The 16464-nt window shown below is 49.6% G+C and overlaps 1 protein-coding gene across 2 annotated transcripts; it reads right to left on the bottom strand.

Moving 5' to 3' along the window:
* Positions 1–98: 98 nt before the first annotated feature.
* On the bottom strand, positions 99–15656 carry Lrrc43 (leucine rich repeat containing 43). 2 transcript variants are annotated; one of them, XM_078039271.1, is made up of 12 exons: positions 15440–15656; positions 13609–13869; positions 11954–12064; positions 10693–10832; positions 8598–8836; positions 7634–7821; positions 6815–7062; positions 5402–5543; positions 5145–5298; positions 4869–5041; positions 4547–4580; positions 99–250 (listed from the first exon to the last, which is right to left on the bottom strand). In XM_078039271.1, the coding sequence occupies exons 1-12, from the start codon at positions 15572–15574 to the stop codon at positions 132–134; spliced, it is 1944 nt and encodes a 647-aa protein (XP_077895397.1). In that variant the 5' UTR covers positions 15575–15656; the 3' UTR covers positions 99–131. The 2 variants fall into 2 exon arrangements, with proteins under 2 accessions (XP_077895397.1, XP_013215878.2); XM_013360424.4 differs by lacking the exons at positions 99–250; positions 4547–4580 and having other exon boundaries at positions 4875–5058; positions 5167–5298; positions 15440–15655.
* Between the last annotated feature and the right edge of the window lie 808 nt (positions 15657–16464).

Below are 16464 nucleotides of genomic sequence, written 5' to 3'. Positions count from 1 at the left end.
GGGGCTCCGGCCCCGCCTTGCTCTCCCTCACCCTGCGGCCGCCCTCCCGCCCGGGGCGCTCCCGGAGACTCAGACGTGCGGCGAGACGGACTCGGAGGCGCGAGTGCGCAGAACAGCCTTTACTCGGGCTCCTAGAAGCGGAGCGCCTCCTCCGCGGTGCGGTACTGATTCAGCTGGATCTGGACCTCCACCGTCAGCGGCTCTGGCTGGTAGTCGCTGTCGAAGCTCGGCATCTGCGGTTTTGACTTTTCTGAGAAAATTAAAACATAAGCAATGGGTCCGGAGCGATGTGGGGACTGCGGTCTCCACGCACTGAACACATCCCCAAAACCCAAGTCCAGGGAGGCACAACTCTGAATTGGATCCAGGTCTGTTAATAGAGTAGGGAATAGAATTGCGTTTAATTGGAGCATTTAATGAGTCACAGCTGTTTGAGTTACAAGAAAAATTAGCTGTTTCTTTCTTAGACCATTTTAAGTTGAACTCTGACGAACTTATGCATGTTCAGTCTTGGGAATTTGACAATTATTTTCTTTAAAATGAAGTAAGTATGGCACTTTCGGGAAAACACGGGACTGAAAGCATTTTGATGAATTTATAACATTTAAACTTTCAGGTAGAAATTAGAATTTTGGAACACTGCCACCATGAACTCAAGGTTCCCAATACTCCAAGTCTTTTCTAATGATGTGAGTGGTGATATTTAAGAACGTGACTTTTGGGGCTGGGGTTGTGGGTTGGCTGTAGAGCGCTTGCCTAACGTGTGAGGCACTAGTTTCAATCCTCAGCCCCACATAAAAATAAATAAAATAAAGGTATTGTGTCCATCTACAACTAAAAATGCTTTTTAAAAAAACGAATGTGACTTTTGAATTTTTAATGGAATGTTTAAGTCAATGTTTGTTATCTTACAAGTAACCGTGTTACCAGTAGTGCATGGTTAAAATATCCATTCAAAATGCAAAATAAAACAGGTATGGAGGCGCATGCTCCGGAGGCTGAGACAGGGGGATCAGGTTCAAAGCCAGCCTCAGCAATAAACCAGGCACTAAGCAACCCAGTGAGACCCTGTCTCTAAATAAAATATAAAATAGGGCTGGGGATGTAGCTCAGTGGTTGAGTGCCCCTGAGTTCCTGGGTGTGTGTGTGTGTGTGTGTGTGTGTGTGTGTGTGTGTGTGTGTGTATCAAAATAGATCAATGTACTTTAATGACTAATTGGATTGAAAAATCAATATATATTCAGTTTTCACTTTGTAACAAATGTAATAAGCTAGCTTGTCAAATTCGTTGTAACATCAAGGAAGAATATCCATAATTCTTTGAAAGCCTATTAAAATATTCCCCTCTTTTCTAATTATGTGTTGGTATGAGGTTGGATTTTCTTCATACACTTCAACAGGAATATATCAAGAGTTTTGCTGTAGAAGCAGATATGAGAATCCTGTTAATCCAGACATTTAAAAGATCTTTAAAACAAAAAGATCTTTAAAAACAAACCTGAAAAAAAAAAATTAACTATCACCAGGCAGCCTGCCCATAATCCCAGCTACTCAGGAAACTAAGGCAGGAGGATTAGAAATTTCAGGACAATACTTTGCAGGATCCTCTCTCAAAAGTAAAAATAAAATAAAAAGGGCTAGGGATGTAGCTCAGAGGTACAGCGCCCCAGGTTCATTCCCCAGTACTGCAGAAAAAAATTAAACTTATCTCCACAGATAAGTGCCACAAATCGTGTGTCCACATATGCATGGTCTTGAAAGTCCAATAGTATGAACCTCCCAATTTGTTCTTTCTCAGAACTGTTTTGGGTCCTTTTCCTATGAATTTTAGAATCTGCTTGCTGAGCTGGGTGTATTGGCACACGTCTGTAATTCCAGCAACTCAGGAGGCTGAGGCAGGAGGATCACAGGTTTAAGGTCAATCTCCACAAGTTCACTGAAATTCTTTCTCAAAAACAAGATATAACAAGGGCTGGGGATGTAGCTCTGTGGTAAAGTGCCCCTTGGTTCAATCTCTAATATTGGTGGTGAGGGGCAACACTTAAGTTTTAAAAAAATGCTTGTTGATTTCTATAAACCAAAGACTTGCCAGGATCATTCCATTATGTGGAATCTATAGATCATTTGAGAAGAACCTACATCTTAACAATATTTGCATCTTCTAATCCCTGCTTATAGTATACCTCTCCATTGATATAGATCATTGATTTCTGTTCACAATGTTTTATAGTTTTCAGTGAACAGGACTTCCACATCTTTGGTCACATTTATTCCTATATCATATTTTTCAATGCTATTTCTTCTTTGACCCACAGGTTATTTAGAAGTGTGTTGCTTCATTTCTAAAAATTTTGGGATTTCTTGGATCAGGATTTTACAGTTTCAGTTTTCATCTTCCCCCCACCCCACCCCCCATTTTATAGGATTTTGCAGTATTGTCCAGGCTGGTGTTGAAATCCTGGACTCAAGAGATCCTCTCACCTCGGCCTCCCCAGTGCTGGAACCACAGGCACATACGACCATACCCAGATCAAATTTTGAAATGTGCTGGTCACAGTGGTGCACGCCTGCAATCCAAGCAGTTCAGGAGGCTGAGACAGGAAGATCTTGAGTACAAGGCAACCTCAGCAATTTGTCAAGGCACTTAGCAGCTCAGTGAGATCCTGTCTCTAAATAAAATTTTTAAAAAAGGGTTGAAGATGTGGCTCAGTGGTCAAGTGCCCCCGAGTTCAATCCTCAGTACCAAAACAAAAACAAGTTTTTTAAATGTATCAGCAATGATTTCTTCAGGCATTTTCCCCATTTTTTAAAAAATATTTTTTAAGTTGTAGATGGGCACAATACCTTTATTTTATTTGCTTATTTTTATGTGGTGCTGGGGATTGAACCCAGTGTCTCATGTATGCTAGGCAAGCGCTCTGCCACTGAGCCCCAAACCCAGCCCCTTTCCTGTCTTTTGAGAAACTCCAATCACATGGATATTAGGCCCTTGGAAATTTGTCTCAAAATTTATTGATACTCTTTCATTTTTTCCTACTGATTTTTCTCCTTGAGTTTTATTTTGGACAGTTTCTATTGCTCAAGTTCACTAATAGTTCCTTTTATATTGTTTAATATGCCAATAATCCATTGAATGTATTTTTCATATGACACTATAGTTTTCATCTCTAAAAGTTTATATTCATTATTGCTATTTAACAGATTCAATTTTTCCTCAAGATTTTTTTTTGGGGGGGGTACTGGAGATTGAATCTAAGGACACTTTACCACTGAGCTACATTCCCAGTTCTTTTTTATTTTTATATCTTTCTTAATCTCTTAGTATATTGTAGATATACATTATAGTGGGGTTTGACATAGTCATAAATGCACATAATATACTTTTCTGAATTTAAATCCCCAATACTCCCTATTTTTCTCACAACCTCTTCTCTAAGCCCTGATCTTCCTCCAGTCTATTGGTTTTCTTTCTATTTATTTATTTTTCTTTGTTTAATTGGTATATTATAGTTTATATATATATATATATATATATATATATATATATATATACATGAGAGAGAGAGAGAGATAAAATTTTATTTTTATTTTGAAACAGGACCTTTCTAAGTTCCTGAGACTGGCCTCACACTTGTGATCCTCCTGCCTCAGTCTCCCAAGTAACTGGAACTGCAGATGTGTTACTGCACCCAGCTCCTCTAGCTTCTTGAGTGTATGGAATAAATTATAATAACTGCTTTAATATTCTTGTCTACTGATTCTATCTTATATGTCATTTCTGAGTCAATTTTGGTTCTCATTATATATTGAATTTCTTGATTTTTTTCCATGCTGTGTAATTTGCCGGGGTTGGGGAGTGGGGGGTACCAGGGATTGAACTTGGGGGCATTCAACCACTGAGCCACATCCCCAGCCCTATTTTATATTTTATTTAGAGACAGGGTCTCACTGAGTTGCTTAGTGCCTCGCTTTTGCTGAGGCTGGCTTTGAACTCGTGATCCTCCAGCCTTAGCCTCCAGAGCCGCTGGGATTACAGGTATGCGCCCCTGCACCCGACTCATGCCTAGTAATTTTTTATTGGATGACAGACATCGTAAATTTTACCTGAGGGATATATTTTTGTATTCTTATTGAGATTTGTGCTAAGATACAGTTAGGTTTGATCCTTTCAAGTCTTGCTTTCCCTTCCTGATCTTTTAAAAACACAAATCTGAAGCTTACCTAGTTCAGAAACTTCACTGGCCACTCAGCTTCTTATCTGACCAATTAGAGCTGCAGCCAAAAGAACCCTGAGCCACCTCAGCTTGGTCCTTCCTCCAGGGCACCACGATGCCCTTCCCCACCCATCACGCCGCACAGCAGGCTGCTGCCTCTGGGACATGCAGGGAGGATGGGGGTCCAGTCCTCAGGGTGGATGTGGCCTCCCCACTGGCTGGAAGATACAGTTCTCAGTCCCCCACCCTGTGGCTTCCAGTCAAGGCTGGCCCCTCAGCAGGGCCTCAGCAACCAGCCCTTGCCATCAGCCACCACATGCGTTGGCTCTTACCCTTTTTGGCCCCTTTCTTGGTCTTCTTTAAATCCTGAAAGAAAGAATGACCAAATAAGATGCTGACTGGAGTCAGGGGCTGCTGGGGAAGGGGCAGATATAGACCCCAAGGAGGCCTAGGGTCTCCCACTCATCCCAGGGCCTCTGACTGGTCCAGGAGGGTGGGGGGCTCCAGGTGAGGAGATGCCTGAGCTGGCCCACACTGGAGGAACATCAGCCGCACTCCCAGGGGAAGGTCCCTCTTCCATCCTCCCCAGACTCCTGGCAGGGCAAGCATTCTTGGAGAGGGGGAAGGAGAGGACATGGTTGCGGCCCACTGTACCCTAGTTAATGTCATCTTGTCAGACTCCAGGGTGCGGATGACCCCATAATTGCACACAGTGGACACCTGGGACTCCCCTGCCAGCAATGGCTCCAGGGCCACCAAGTTGCTACCCAGCACCCGCAGCACAGATGGTTCCTGGCGGAGCTCCTTGGGAATTTCTTTCTTTTTTCCTGGATGTCTTCTGTTCCTGTGGTGGGAGGCCAGGAGGGTGGGACAGGGCCAGGCAAAGGACCATGCCAGGCATCTGTCCCCTCCATGCGCACGGTCCCCTGCTGTGGGCTGGGTGTGCCAGTACCTTGCGGGGTTCCTTCTCCGCTTTCCCTTTCTTATTTTTCCCATCAGTTTCCTTCTTGTCTTTCTCCCCTTTTCCTTTCTTGGCAGGCAAGGGAATTTCAACAGGAAGTGGCACCACAGCCCAGGAAACGATCTGGGGAACACGACATGGCCTCAAGTAAGCAGAGTCACCTCTCCCTCGCTCTTTCCAGAAAGGGGCTGAGAAGCATCTAACAGGGAGTCAGACCTCTGCCCACCTTCTCCTCCACAATAGTCACAGTGGTCCCCGACAGTAGGAAGGCCTTGAGTGGCACCAGGTCCTTGAAGGTGTGCTGCATCTCATAGTTGTAGGAAATGACATCAGCCCAGGGCTTGTGGTTGGTGCTGAAGAGGACGGTCCTTGATTAGGGGAGATGCAGACATGGGCGCCATCATCCAGGGCTGTCGCTGGGAACTTGGGACAAGGCTCTAAGGGGACTTCCAAAAAAGACTACGTACCCCAAAATAGCACGAGATTGGGGGGTCTGGCTATTGCCAGAGAGGACCAGGGGAGCAGGAGACCAGGAAGGAACATGGCACAGAGAAGACAGTGGAGAAATGGGAAATTTGCAACAACAAAAAATCAATGCAGAGTATAGAAAGATTCCTTAAACAAAAGCATTAATATTGAAAACTTCTGTTCATCAAATGACACTATGTGGGGAGTGAAAAGGCAAACCAGACAAAGGGGAAAGTGACTTGCTGCGCTTGTCACCAAGAAGAGTGTATATCCAGAAGACGTTTGTATGCAAAAGGAAATCTTATGAATCAGTAAGAAAAAGACAGGCAATGTGATTTTTAAAAATAGGTAAGAGAATCAAAGAGGAACTCTCCCAAACACAGCATGTCCTCTGGGACAGGACTCTTGGCAGCCATGCCCGAGTTCCTCTGGGGTTGTAATAAATTTGCAATAAATCTCAGCCATGAGAAAGGCTGGATGCCAAGCTAATGGATCCAAATCTGGGCCTACTCTTGGAGACCCCAACACCAACAGAAGAGCCACAGTTAAACAACTGACAAGCATTAGGGAGCTGTGACAGGAATTCCTAAGTAAATCTATATGTGCTCAACTTTCTGAGACTCTACAAACTCCATTCATGGAGCTCCTACACTGTGGGAACTGACTTATATTCCAATAAAATTCTCCATCATCAAAGAAGCTTCCGGAACAAAGAAGGCAGAACGGGTGGCATGTGTGAAACCTGAGGAAGGGACGAGACTGGAGTTATTGAGGGCAAGGAAGAACCTGGCGCACAGACTGGAAGGTCCTTGCCACACTTCGTATGCCAGAATACATTCCAGATGGACTCAAAAGCTTGCATGAAAAGCTTCCAATCCCAGGGCTAAAATGCAATGAGAAAGTCGATCATTCTAGAAAGCTTAGCCCTTCAGGGACCTGAGGTTCAGATGCACTTGAGTGGAAGGTTAGGGTTCTGGGAAAGGAGTGCTGACTGCCAATCCCACACCTACCCCCTATGGCTCTTGGCCGAGGGGCCAGCTAAAGAGACTGTGGCCTCGGCTGGAGCACTCAGCCATCAAGATGCTCAGGGGAGGCAGAGGGTGCAGCCTAAGTCTGCTGTCACCCTGGATGGAGACCCCAGTCCTTGCTCTTAGCTGGGTCCTATCCTTACCCAGGGGATGGGAAGAGCCGGGGATCCATCCGTGGCCGCAGCTTTGCCAGCTCCTCTGCAGAGTTGATGGAGGAGAGGGGCACTGGCAGGGCTGAGTGGCCTGAGATGAAGGACAACTCTGACTCTCCCATCTCCGTCGCCCCCGACTCCTGGGACTCATTGGCCTCTTGAAGCTCCTCCAACAGCTGCACCTCTGACCCCCCTTGCAGCTCATCACCTACAAGTTCTGCGCTGGAGGGCCTGACAATCTGCCAGGGGAGACAGGACACACTCTCTGATGTTCCCTGAGTGTCTACGGACACAGAGATCAGGGTGATAGGGTTTTCTTTTTTTAGTGCTGGAATGGAACACTGCGCTTCCCGCATGCTAGGTAAGCAGGCCACCACTGAGCCACACCTCAGCCTTGCAGGAACCCAAGGCATGAGCAGCACACTTGGGAGACCTAAGATTAAGCATGCAACCTCCTCATGAGAAGTCAGAGGCAGCACGTTTCTCCTAGCCCAGCGGAGCCCCTGCTTTTCGTGGGATGTGGACGGGTGAAAGACATCATAGAAACTGTAGAGTGGGGCCAGAAGCTCTGGGCTTGGGTATAAAATTCCAGGCTGCTCCCATGTCAGACTCAGATGTCACAGGGACACAAGGTGCTCATTGCTGACAATCATCCTGGCTGGGGCTGGGCTGGAGCCAGGGCCCTAAGCAGAAAGGGGCTGTGAATCCATGTTAAGGATTTTCCCAGGCCTCCCGGGGCTGTTCTGCCTGCACAGGAAACCCCGTGGGCCTGGGCGAGGAGCCACCCTACTCCCTGACTCAGCCGGGCACCTCAGCCAGCACGCCACCATACTGGCTCCCTTCGCCTTGCTCCTCTTCCACAAAGTCGTAGGTCACGTAATAGTTGTAGGTGATGAAAGGGCCTTCGGGGCCTGGCTCCGGGTCCCAGATAGAGGTGTCCACAACGCCCTTGACATTTCCAATGGACACCACAAACTGTGCTTCTTGTGCCAGGAAGTCTGCAAGAAGGAGTAACAAGACTGAGGAACATGGAGGGCTGGGAGTTGGCAGACAGCAAGACGGGGCGGGAAGGCACTCGTCCCTGGATCCTCCCCTCCATGCAGAGGTTCAAGTCCCAGCTCCACCAAGTTCAATGGGAGTGATTTAGGATACGGCATTTGGCCTCTCTGAAGCCTTGGTTTCCTGATCTGTCAAATGGGGGTTATTTGGGGTTTGTTTGGTACTAGGGATTCAGGGATTGAACCCAGGGACACTGTACCACTGAGCTACATCCCAGTCCTTTTTATCTTTTATTTTTGAGACAGGGTTTCGCTGAGTTACTGAGGCTAGCCTTAAACAAACAATCCTCCTGCCTCAGCCTCCATGCCTGTGCCACTGCTCCCAGTTGTCAAATGGAGGTTCTAATAGAAGCTTTACAGAGCCAGTTCTGAGAGGGTGAGAGGTCGGGAATATTTGCCATCTCAGCTTGTGCCTGAAATGCTGAAGCTGTCAGGCTTCTGTCTGACCTTGGGAAGGCTCTGATGCACCTTGCATGATGGGCCACAAGGGGGTGAACTCAAGCCACCTCAAAAGTGAAGAAACTGGCTAAAAGCTGTGGAAGCCCTCCTACCACTTCTGTCCCCAGGGCCCAGTCACAGGGGTCAATATTTGGAGAAAACCCAGATCCAGAAGGTTTATTACATCTGATGAGGGCCCAGGTCAAATGGGGAGCCACAGACAAAGGTTCAAGGTGTGGAGCCGGGTCCCTGCCCCCTCCCTCCATGGCTGTACCCACCGCCACTGAGGCTGAATCCCCGGAACTGATGCTTCTCGTTGGGAGACACAGTGATGTCATCCAGCACGCACAGCCGGGTCAGGCTGTCGATGGTGAAGCCTCGGTAGTAGGGCACCAGGGCCAGCGGGTTCCCCTGCAGCACCAGCAGCCGCAGGTGCCTGAGTGTGCTGAGGCTGACCATCATGCCCTGCAGGTCTGTCAGGTCATTGAAGCCCAGATCCAGGGAGACAAGGTTGGGCCTGGAAGGTGGGGCAGGCCACCCAGGAGTTAGGGACCCTGGTGAGCAAGGGACATGCCCTACACCCAGGACAGAGCTCGGCCCACACACTTTGTTCTGTCCTGGACACAGGGTAATGCCCAAGCCTGCTTTTCCCCTCTCTGGAACACTGCCATCCTCAGAGCCCAGAGACAGCCCTCACAACCTACCCCCATGACCCAGTCACACAGAGCTCTCTAGCCAAAAGTCCAACTTCATGTGCATCTAGAAGGTTCTCCCTATTGACAGACAGGAAGTCACTGTGGGGAAGAGCAGGAAGGGGAGGAGTGGGATTGGAATGGGGACCTGGGAGGAGGGTGGGTGAAGCTGTAGGGTCCAGGGATCTCAAGCTGGAGGTCACTCTTCAAAGCCAGACTGGCACATGGCCACTGGGTTCGCCTCTTGGGGGACAAGCGTGAAGACCGTGCCAGCAAGTGGAAAGGAGACATTTCCCATCCCAGCCTGTGAAGGGCAGGAAGGACGGGCAAAGGCGAATCCCAGGGCCCTGGATGATGAGCCAGGCACAGGAGGGAGTGGGCAGCTTTTCCCACTGTCACAAACTAGAAAGCAAAGTGACTTCAGCTCTGAGACAGAGGCCAGGAAAAGAGCAGGGAACACCCATCAGCGGCACCTTCCACACAGTGAACTCACCCCCTCCCTCTCCTCCCTCGCCTCTTTTGATGGCCTGTCCTGCCCTTGATAGTCACAGGCCAGTCAGAGGGAAGTATGCGAGAGGAACAGTTCGTGGGGATCAGCACACAGCCTTGACCCGACCTTCAAGAGAACTAGGCAACATCAGCACAGATGTCCTTTTGATTCCCAAACAGCCCAAGACAGAGGCTCACGTACAGGTTTCTACGTGATCCCCACTTGGCACAAAGCACCAGGTTGGGCATGTTTTCCAAATCAAAATCGGGACACTCGGTACTCTGTCAACAGCAAGAGCCTAAATTTGCTGTCCTAGGAAGTCCAAAGTATAAGGTTTCCTGTCTACGCTCCCTGATGGCCACAGGCAATGGAAGAAAGGAATCCCAGTTGGACAGGGCCGAGCCTGGTCAGGGGCCGCAGAGCAGGGAGAGGAAGGAGGAAATCATGAGAGAGGAACTTTCCTCTCCACTGCACCCGCCTTCCAAGCAGGTGTGGCTGGAGCACAAGGCCTGTCCCGGGACTACCTAGGGGATGGAAGGAGGTGCCTTCCGTGCTGACCTCCAGCCCTTTCCAGGCTGTGACAGAGGAAGCAGGGGAGCTGCACCCACAGCACCACTAGCCAAGGGGCTGGACCCCAGTTCTCTTTGCAGGGTGCTCCCTTTGCCCCAGCTCTCCGTGGCAGACTTTTAGGGATGGTGGGTGACCCTCTCACTTCTCAGGTCTAGGATTTTAAGTTTTCCACTGTCACTCACTCCCCGCCCCCGCCAAGGAGACAAAATCCAATGTCAACAACCAAGAGGGGACTGTTCTGCACAAACTCTGATGGATGCTGGAGTTGTAGTGACAAGGGAGGGCTGTCTCTAGGACAGTGTTCTCAGCCTGGGCTGAGTCCTCCCCTCCTCCTAGGTACTATCTGACTGTCCCAGGAGGGAATCAAGTGGGTTCAGGCCAGGGATGCTGCTACCCATGCTACAATGCCCAGAACAGTCCCACGACAGAGTGACAGGCCCAGGTGTCATCGGAGCCCACTTTGAGAGATCCTCTTCTGAAGCCGGGCTCCCCCTACTCTTCCCTGGATGTCAGTGGGATTTTTTTATTGTCATTCTGAGACCCTGAGCCGACTTTGCAGCCACCCAGAAGTTATAGAAGCAAGGCTCCCTCCCGCACCTGCCCTCCCAGCTCCCCAGTTACCAGTAGTTGTTGGTGACATAGAGACTCTCCAAGGGGCCCAGCAGTTTGTTGTGGCCCAGCCCCAGATGCTGGAGCCCAGGGGGTGGGTGAGCACACAGACACTCCATGCTGCGGATCTCGTTGCCATACAGCTCCAGCACCTAGTGACAGCCGAGGAGGCCCAGACTGGAGAGCTCCGCCTGCCAGCCTGCCTGCCCTCTGCCCACGGACCCGGGAAACTCAGGAAAGGAATCGTGGACTGCTTGGGGCCTGGCTTCCTGTGCCCAACTGGGCTGCATTTTTTTAAATGCAGGAGGAATTTTTTCCTGCAGCAGAGAGGGAAGTTTCCTTTCCCTTCTGTGAAGGTGACTTCCAAGCTTGGAAGGGGAGGTGATGGAGGTGTGCAGGAAGTTCTTGCAGACACGCAGTGGGAAAGTGTCCCTGGGAAAGCCCCAAGGGACCCTGATGGAAGAGGGAATGGATCCCACTAAGTACATATGTGCAAACTGTCCTCCTCACTCACATGTGTCACCAGGGCCGAACCTGGTGTCTCCAGCCAGAGCCAGACCTGCTCTCTCCCTCCGTGGTCACTACTCTCGGTGTTCAGCTTAGGGTTGGGGCCAGGCGACATGCTCAGCAGAGCACTCACGATGAAGCCTGCCTGCCTCTTTTCTTTGTGGAAAAACGTACCTAATACAAATTCGCCGTTTCCTCCATTTTTAAGTGTACCATTCAGTGCCATCCATAATGCTGTGCCACCACCACCACTGTTCCCAAAAGCGTCATCACCCCAAACAGACCTCTAAGCAGTCACTCACTCCCTATTCCCTCTCCCAGCCCACGGTGACCTCTAATCCCTGTCTATCTCTGTGAATTTGCCTCTTCTAAATATTTCACAGGAGTATAATCAAATGAGATTGGTCCCTGAGGGTCTGACTCCTTTCACCCAGCTTGCCATTTTCTAGGATCCCTCACGCTGCAGTGACATATCAGAATTTCTCTCTTGAATGGATGAATTATATCCCACTACGTGGACAGGTCACCTTTTGTCCACGGGTGTGTGGTTGTAGACACCTGGATATTCTTTCCACTTCTGGCTACTAAACACTGATGAATAGGAAACTGTTAGGGACCCTGCCCTCTGTCCTTTTGGGTGTTGTGGGTCCACTTTTTGAGGAACATGGCCTACAGTTAAAGGCCTGAGGTTGGGCCTTAATGCAGAGCCTCCCTGACCAAACCTGTGCAGGGAAGATCAGAGACAGGGTCTCGGGGGCTCCCGTACCTTGAGTGTTGGGGGCAGATTGGCAGCATTGACTTCCTTGATTTTATTGGCACTCAGGATCAGCTCCTCAAGGTTTACAAATTTTAGGAGGTCCTTATCCACCAGGCTCACCTGAAAGGAAGGGAAGGAAGTGAGGCCTCAGGAGGGCCAGGTGACATCGCAGCACAAGCCAACAGGAACACACAGTCCTTCCCGTCTTGCCAACCCCTCCATCCCTTTTTTTTTTTTTTTTAATTTTTTTAGTATTTATTTTTTTAGTTTTCAGCAGACACAACATCTTTGTTTATATGTGGTGCTGAGGATCGAACCCGGGCCGCACGCATGCCAGGCAAGCGCGCTACCGCTTGAGCCACATCCCCAGCCCCCCTCCATCCCTTTTCCATCTCACTGTATCCACTCGCAGGGCTCCAGGGCCACTTCCTCCCCTGCCCCTTCACTGACAGTAGCTATGGGATTTCCAGGCCAATGTCCTATGACCTTTGCTGGACCGTGAGATTCTTGGGAGGGCAGAGCCGTGGTAACCTACTGCCTGCCTGGCACCAAAGCTGGTTAAACTATTTAGAAACCACCCTGGCTTGTACGGAGCAAGGTCAGAGGAGAAACTTCAGCATCCTACCCATAAATCCTCAGTTCCCAAGGAACTGAGTGATCTCAAGGATACCAGGGGTCCTTCCTGGCGGGGCTTCTTTTCCCTTGAGCAACCAAATGCCCATTTGCCTAGGATGGAGGGACTTTCCAGGACATAAAACTTGCAGCACCAACACAGGGGAAAGTCACAAGCAAACTGGTCACCCTATTCATTTTCTGGTTATGTGTAACTTCCCAGTTTCTCCGTAAAAGGAAGCAAAGGCTCAGGAAGGCTGAGACTCCGTTTCTATGCAACTTGTGAACTGTTATTGATCTAAGCAAAGATTTTTTAATAACAGAAATAAATAAGTCAACACTATGCCAATGTTCTCCAGCCCCACCCCACCCCGGTTCCCACAGTTTAAAGGGTTTTATTTACTTATTTATTTATTTTTGATGGGTTTTTTTTTTTTTTTTTTTTGGCTTTTTTGGAACTGGAGTTGAACCCAGGGCTTTGCAAATACAAGGCAGATACTTTGTCACTGAGCTACATCCCAGCACCCTCACAGTTTAAATAAAGTTTTATATATATATATATATATATATATATATATATATATATATATATATATGGCCCAGGAACAGTGGCACACAACACCTGTAAATCCCAGCAACTTGAGAGGCTGAGGCAGGAGGATCAGGAGTTCAAAGCCAGCCTCAGCAATTTAGCAAGGCCCTAAGCAAGTTAGTAAAACCCTGTCTAAAGGTAAAAAGTAAAAAGGGCTGGGGATGTGGCTCAGTGCCTCTGGGTTCAATTCCTAGAACCAAACCAAACCAAAGCTATATGGGTCCTTTGAAAGGTCTTTACTAGGACCCAGGAGGGCCGAGTGCAGGGCATGCTAAGAATTGGCTGTAGAAGAGGCACATGGACTCCCTCCAAGGGTGAAGGAGGAAGACTTTCAACAAAGCATGGCTGACTACCTGTTTGTTGTACAAGCTGGTGAGCTCAATGAGAATTCAGGGCTGACCTTGGGATCAGCTCTCACAGGAGATCCCCCTACAATCTGGTGCTCATCTGCAGCACCCACCTGCTTGTCCACCATCCTCAGCGACCGGAAATAGGAGTACAAGAAGGTGTCTTTGAGCATCAGTGGATTCTGAATGGCCAGTTCTCTCAGAAAATGGTCCTCAGCACTGGAGTCCTCCACCAGAGCCCACGGTGAGTGGGGACTACGCACCAGTCCCAGCAGGGCCTCCACAGTCTCCTCCCCTGGGCTCACCGGCTCCTCCTCCCTGGGGGTCAGCTCCCTCCAGGTTCGCCATGTTTGAGGAAGAAAACGCGATCTGTTCTGCAGCGTTGGAGGTGGAGAATTTCATTAGGTCTGTCATGTCCTTGTAAAGAAACTCAGTTGTAAGACTAGATGACTGAGGGTAAAGAATTTAGAAATCTCCATGAGCTACCAGTAATTTTGGCTGATGATTAGCCATGATATGAGTACAGATAAAGGTCCAATTCCTGTCTCTGGGAGATTAATTACATATTTGACACAATCTATGCAAATTCTTTTTTTTTAAAAGAGAGAATGAGAGAAGAGAGAGAGAGAGAGAGAGAGAGAGAGAATTTTTTTTCAATATTTATTTCTTAGTTCTCGGCGGACACAACATCCCTGTTGGTATGTGGTGCTGAGGATGGAACCCGGCTGCACGGATGGAACCCGGCTGCACGCATGCCAGGCGAGCGTGCTACCGCTTGAGCCACATCCCCAGCCCAATCTATGCAAATTCATGAGGCTCAACAGGCAATGGCAGGGATATAAGAATATAATCAAGGAAAAGTTTTCCTAGAGGAAGTAGCAAGGCTGAAAAGGTAAGCCCAGGAAAAGGTAATTCAGGAAGTGGAAGATGAAAGAGTGCTTTTCCCAGAATTTACTCTCTTCCACCCCTACCTCCAGAAGAGGTGCAGTCTGAGCATAAAACCCAGAGTCTTACATGCTAGGCAAGCACTCTACCACCAAGCTACAGCCCCAGTCCAAGATGCATCTTTGAAACCCTAAAGCTTAGCAAATAGTAGGTGCTCAACCAACATCTGACTAAGCAAATCAATGAATGCTCTCAGTTTTCCTATGAAAAGGGAACACCAGCTTTCCTAGGCTCCTTTCCATGGAGTGATGGGGTGGCCCCAGCCTCTGGCCCATTCAGAACTCTCAAAAGACATTCCTGAGCACACTGGCTCTTGTCCCCACCCTGTGATGACACATCACCTAGGTGAGGACTACAGTTCCTGTGGCCCCACTGAACAGGTTCTGTCTGCAGGGTCAATGTACAGATTGAAGCTTGAGAGAAAAGGACCTTCATGGGCAGCAAATCAAATTTTCCTCTTTCACCCTGTTTTGAGGCTCCTCAACACTGCATTGCTCTCTGTCTCTCCTCGGCAGGGAAGGGTGGGCCAGAGGGTGCACTGCTTAGCCTTTTGAGCACTCAGGTTCTCCTCCAGGAGGGAAGCCTCTAGACAAACAGAAAGTGGCAGAGCCTTCTCAGCCAAGCCTCAGAAGGGGAGGCCCATGCCTCTGCAGCCTCAGGGCCCAGGTGGAACCATCTCCCACACGTGGCTCTGGAGCTCCACGAAGCCAAGAAACTTCACCCAGTCAGAAGCACCTGCATGGTGCAGACTGGCCTGCTGTGCTCCGGATGGGAAGGTGCCAGGTCTGCACACTGAGGTCAGTGCCCTCAGGCCCAGGCGGAGCTTCCTCTGCCCACACCTTGAGCTTCAGGGTCGCCTTAGTCCACCCTCCCCGCCCAAACACTGAGAACTACCCCTTCTGGGGCGTCTCGGTCAGCCACCTGCTGTGTGTGGGCGCTGCCAGTCTCCAGGGCCGTCCCCGGGGCGGTCCCCCAGGCCCTCCCGGCCCCCCTTCGCACCCAGCTGCCAATGCCGCAGGGAAACTCGTGCAGACACAGCTTCCGCAGGTGCACCCGCACCACCTCGCTCAGGGTCTCCGGGGCGCTCCGGCTGCCGCTGTCGCTGTCGCTGCCGCTGGCCAGGGGCTGCTCCATGCCTGCGGGTGGGAGCCGCCAGCTTCCCGCGCTGCTAGGCAACGCCCGACGCGCCTCCCGCTCTGCACCCGGCTCAGCCCCCAGCGCCTGGCACTGCCCCTTCTCCTCCTTGGAGGCTGGTTCTCGTCCCCACCCTGTGAGAACCGATAACGCTGGGCCAGGAGGCTGCGGGCGCCACCGACCGCCGGTCCTCTCTCTCCCCGGGGGCTCGGGGCGGAGAGGCGGGTTATTAAGGGCCTTTGGCAGATCTGGGAAGGCGGAAAGAGCCCAGGGTCACGCATCTCCAGTCGCGGGGTCCCAGTGTAGGTCGCTCTGACCCCGGAGCCAGGGGGTCGTCGCTGTGGAACCCGAGACTGTTTCGCATTATTCTAGTCGCAATGAAGCTGGGCTGGAACTTGTGGACCTCCTGCCTCAGCCTCTCGAGTTGCTGGGGTAATAGGTGTGTGCCACCGTGACTGGCTCTGAGCACCTTTTAGCGTATGCAGGATATTACAGTTTTTGTAATGTAACCATCGCTATGATTTCCAACGTTTTCCCTCAATCTACAAGAAACCCTGTGCCCATTAAGCACTCAAACCCCATATCCGCATCTGCTCAGTCTCCGGCAAAAATGTTCTCTCCATCTTTATGAATTTGACTATTCCCTGTAATTGGTAAATGCAGCATCTGTGTTGAGACTTGATTTATATCCATAAAACTCAACAATTAAAGTGTACAAATTTGTGATTTAGGGGGGGTTATTGGGCTTCAATCCACAAGTGGTCTACCAGCAGGCTACATCCCGAGCCACACACACCCCTTTTTAAAAATAGTGGAATGACTATTAAAACATAGATATTTTATAGAGAGGAATCATATACAGTATTGTTTTTTTGTATCTGGTTTCTTTC

Source organism: Ictidomys tridecemlineatus, chromosome 2, assembly GCF_052094955.1.
Source record: "Ictidomys tridecemlineatus isolate mIctTri1 chromosome 2, mIctTri1.hap1, whole genome shotgun sequence".
Lineage (NCBI taxonomy): Eukaryota > Metazoa > Chordata > Mammalia > Rodentia > Sciuridae > Ictidomys > Ictidomys tridecemlineatus.
This window is presented reverse-complemented; position numbering and strand designations above follow the sequence as displayed.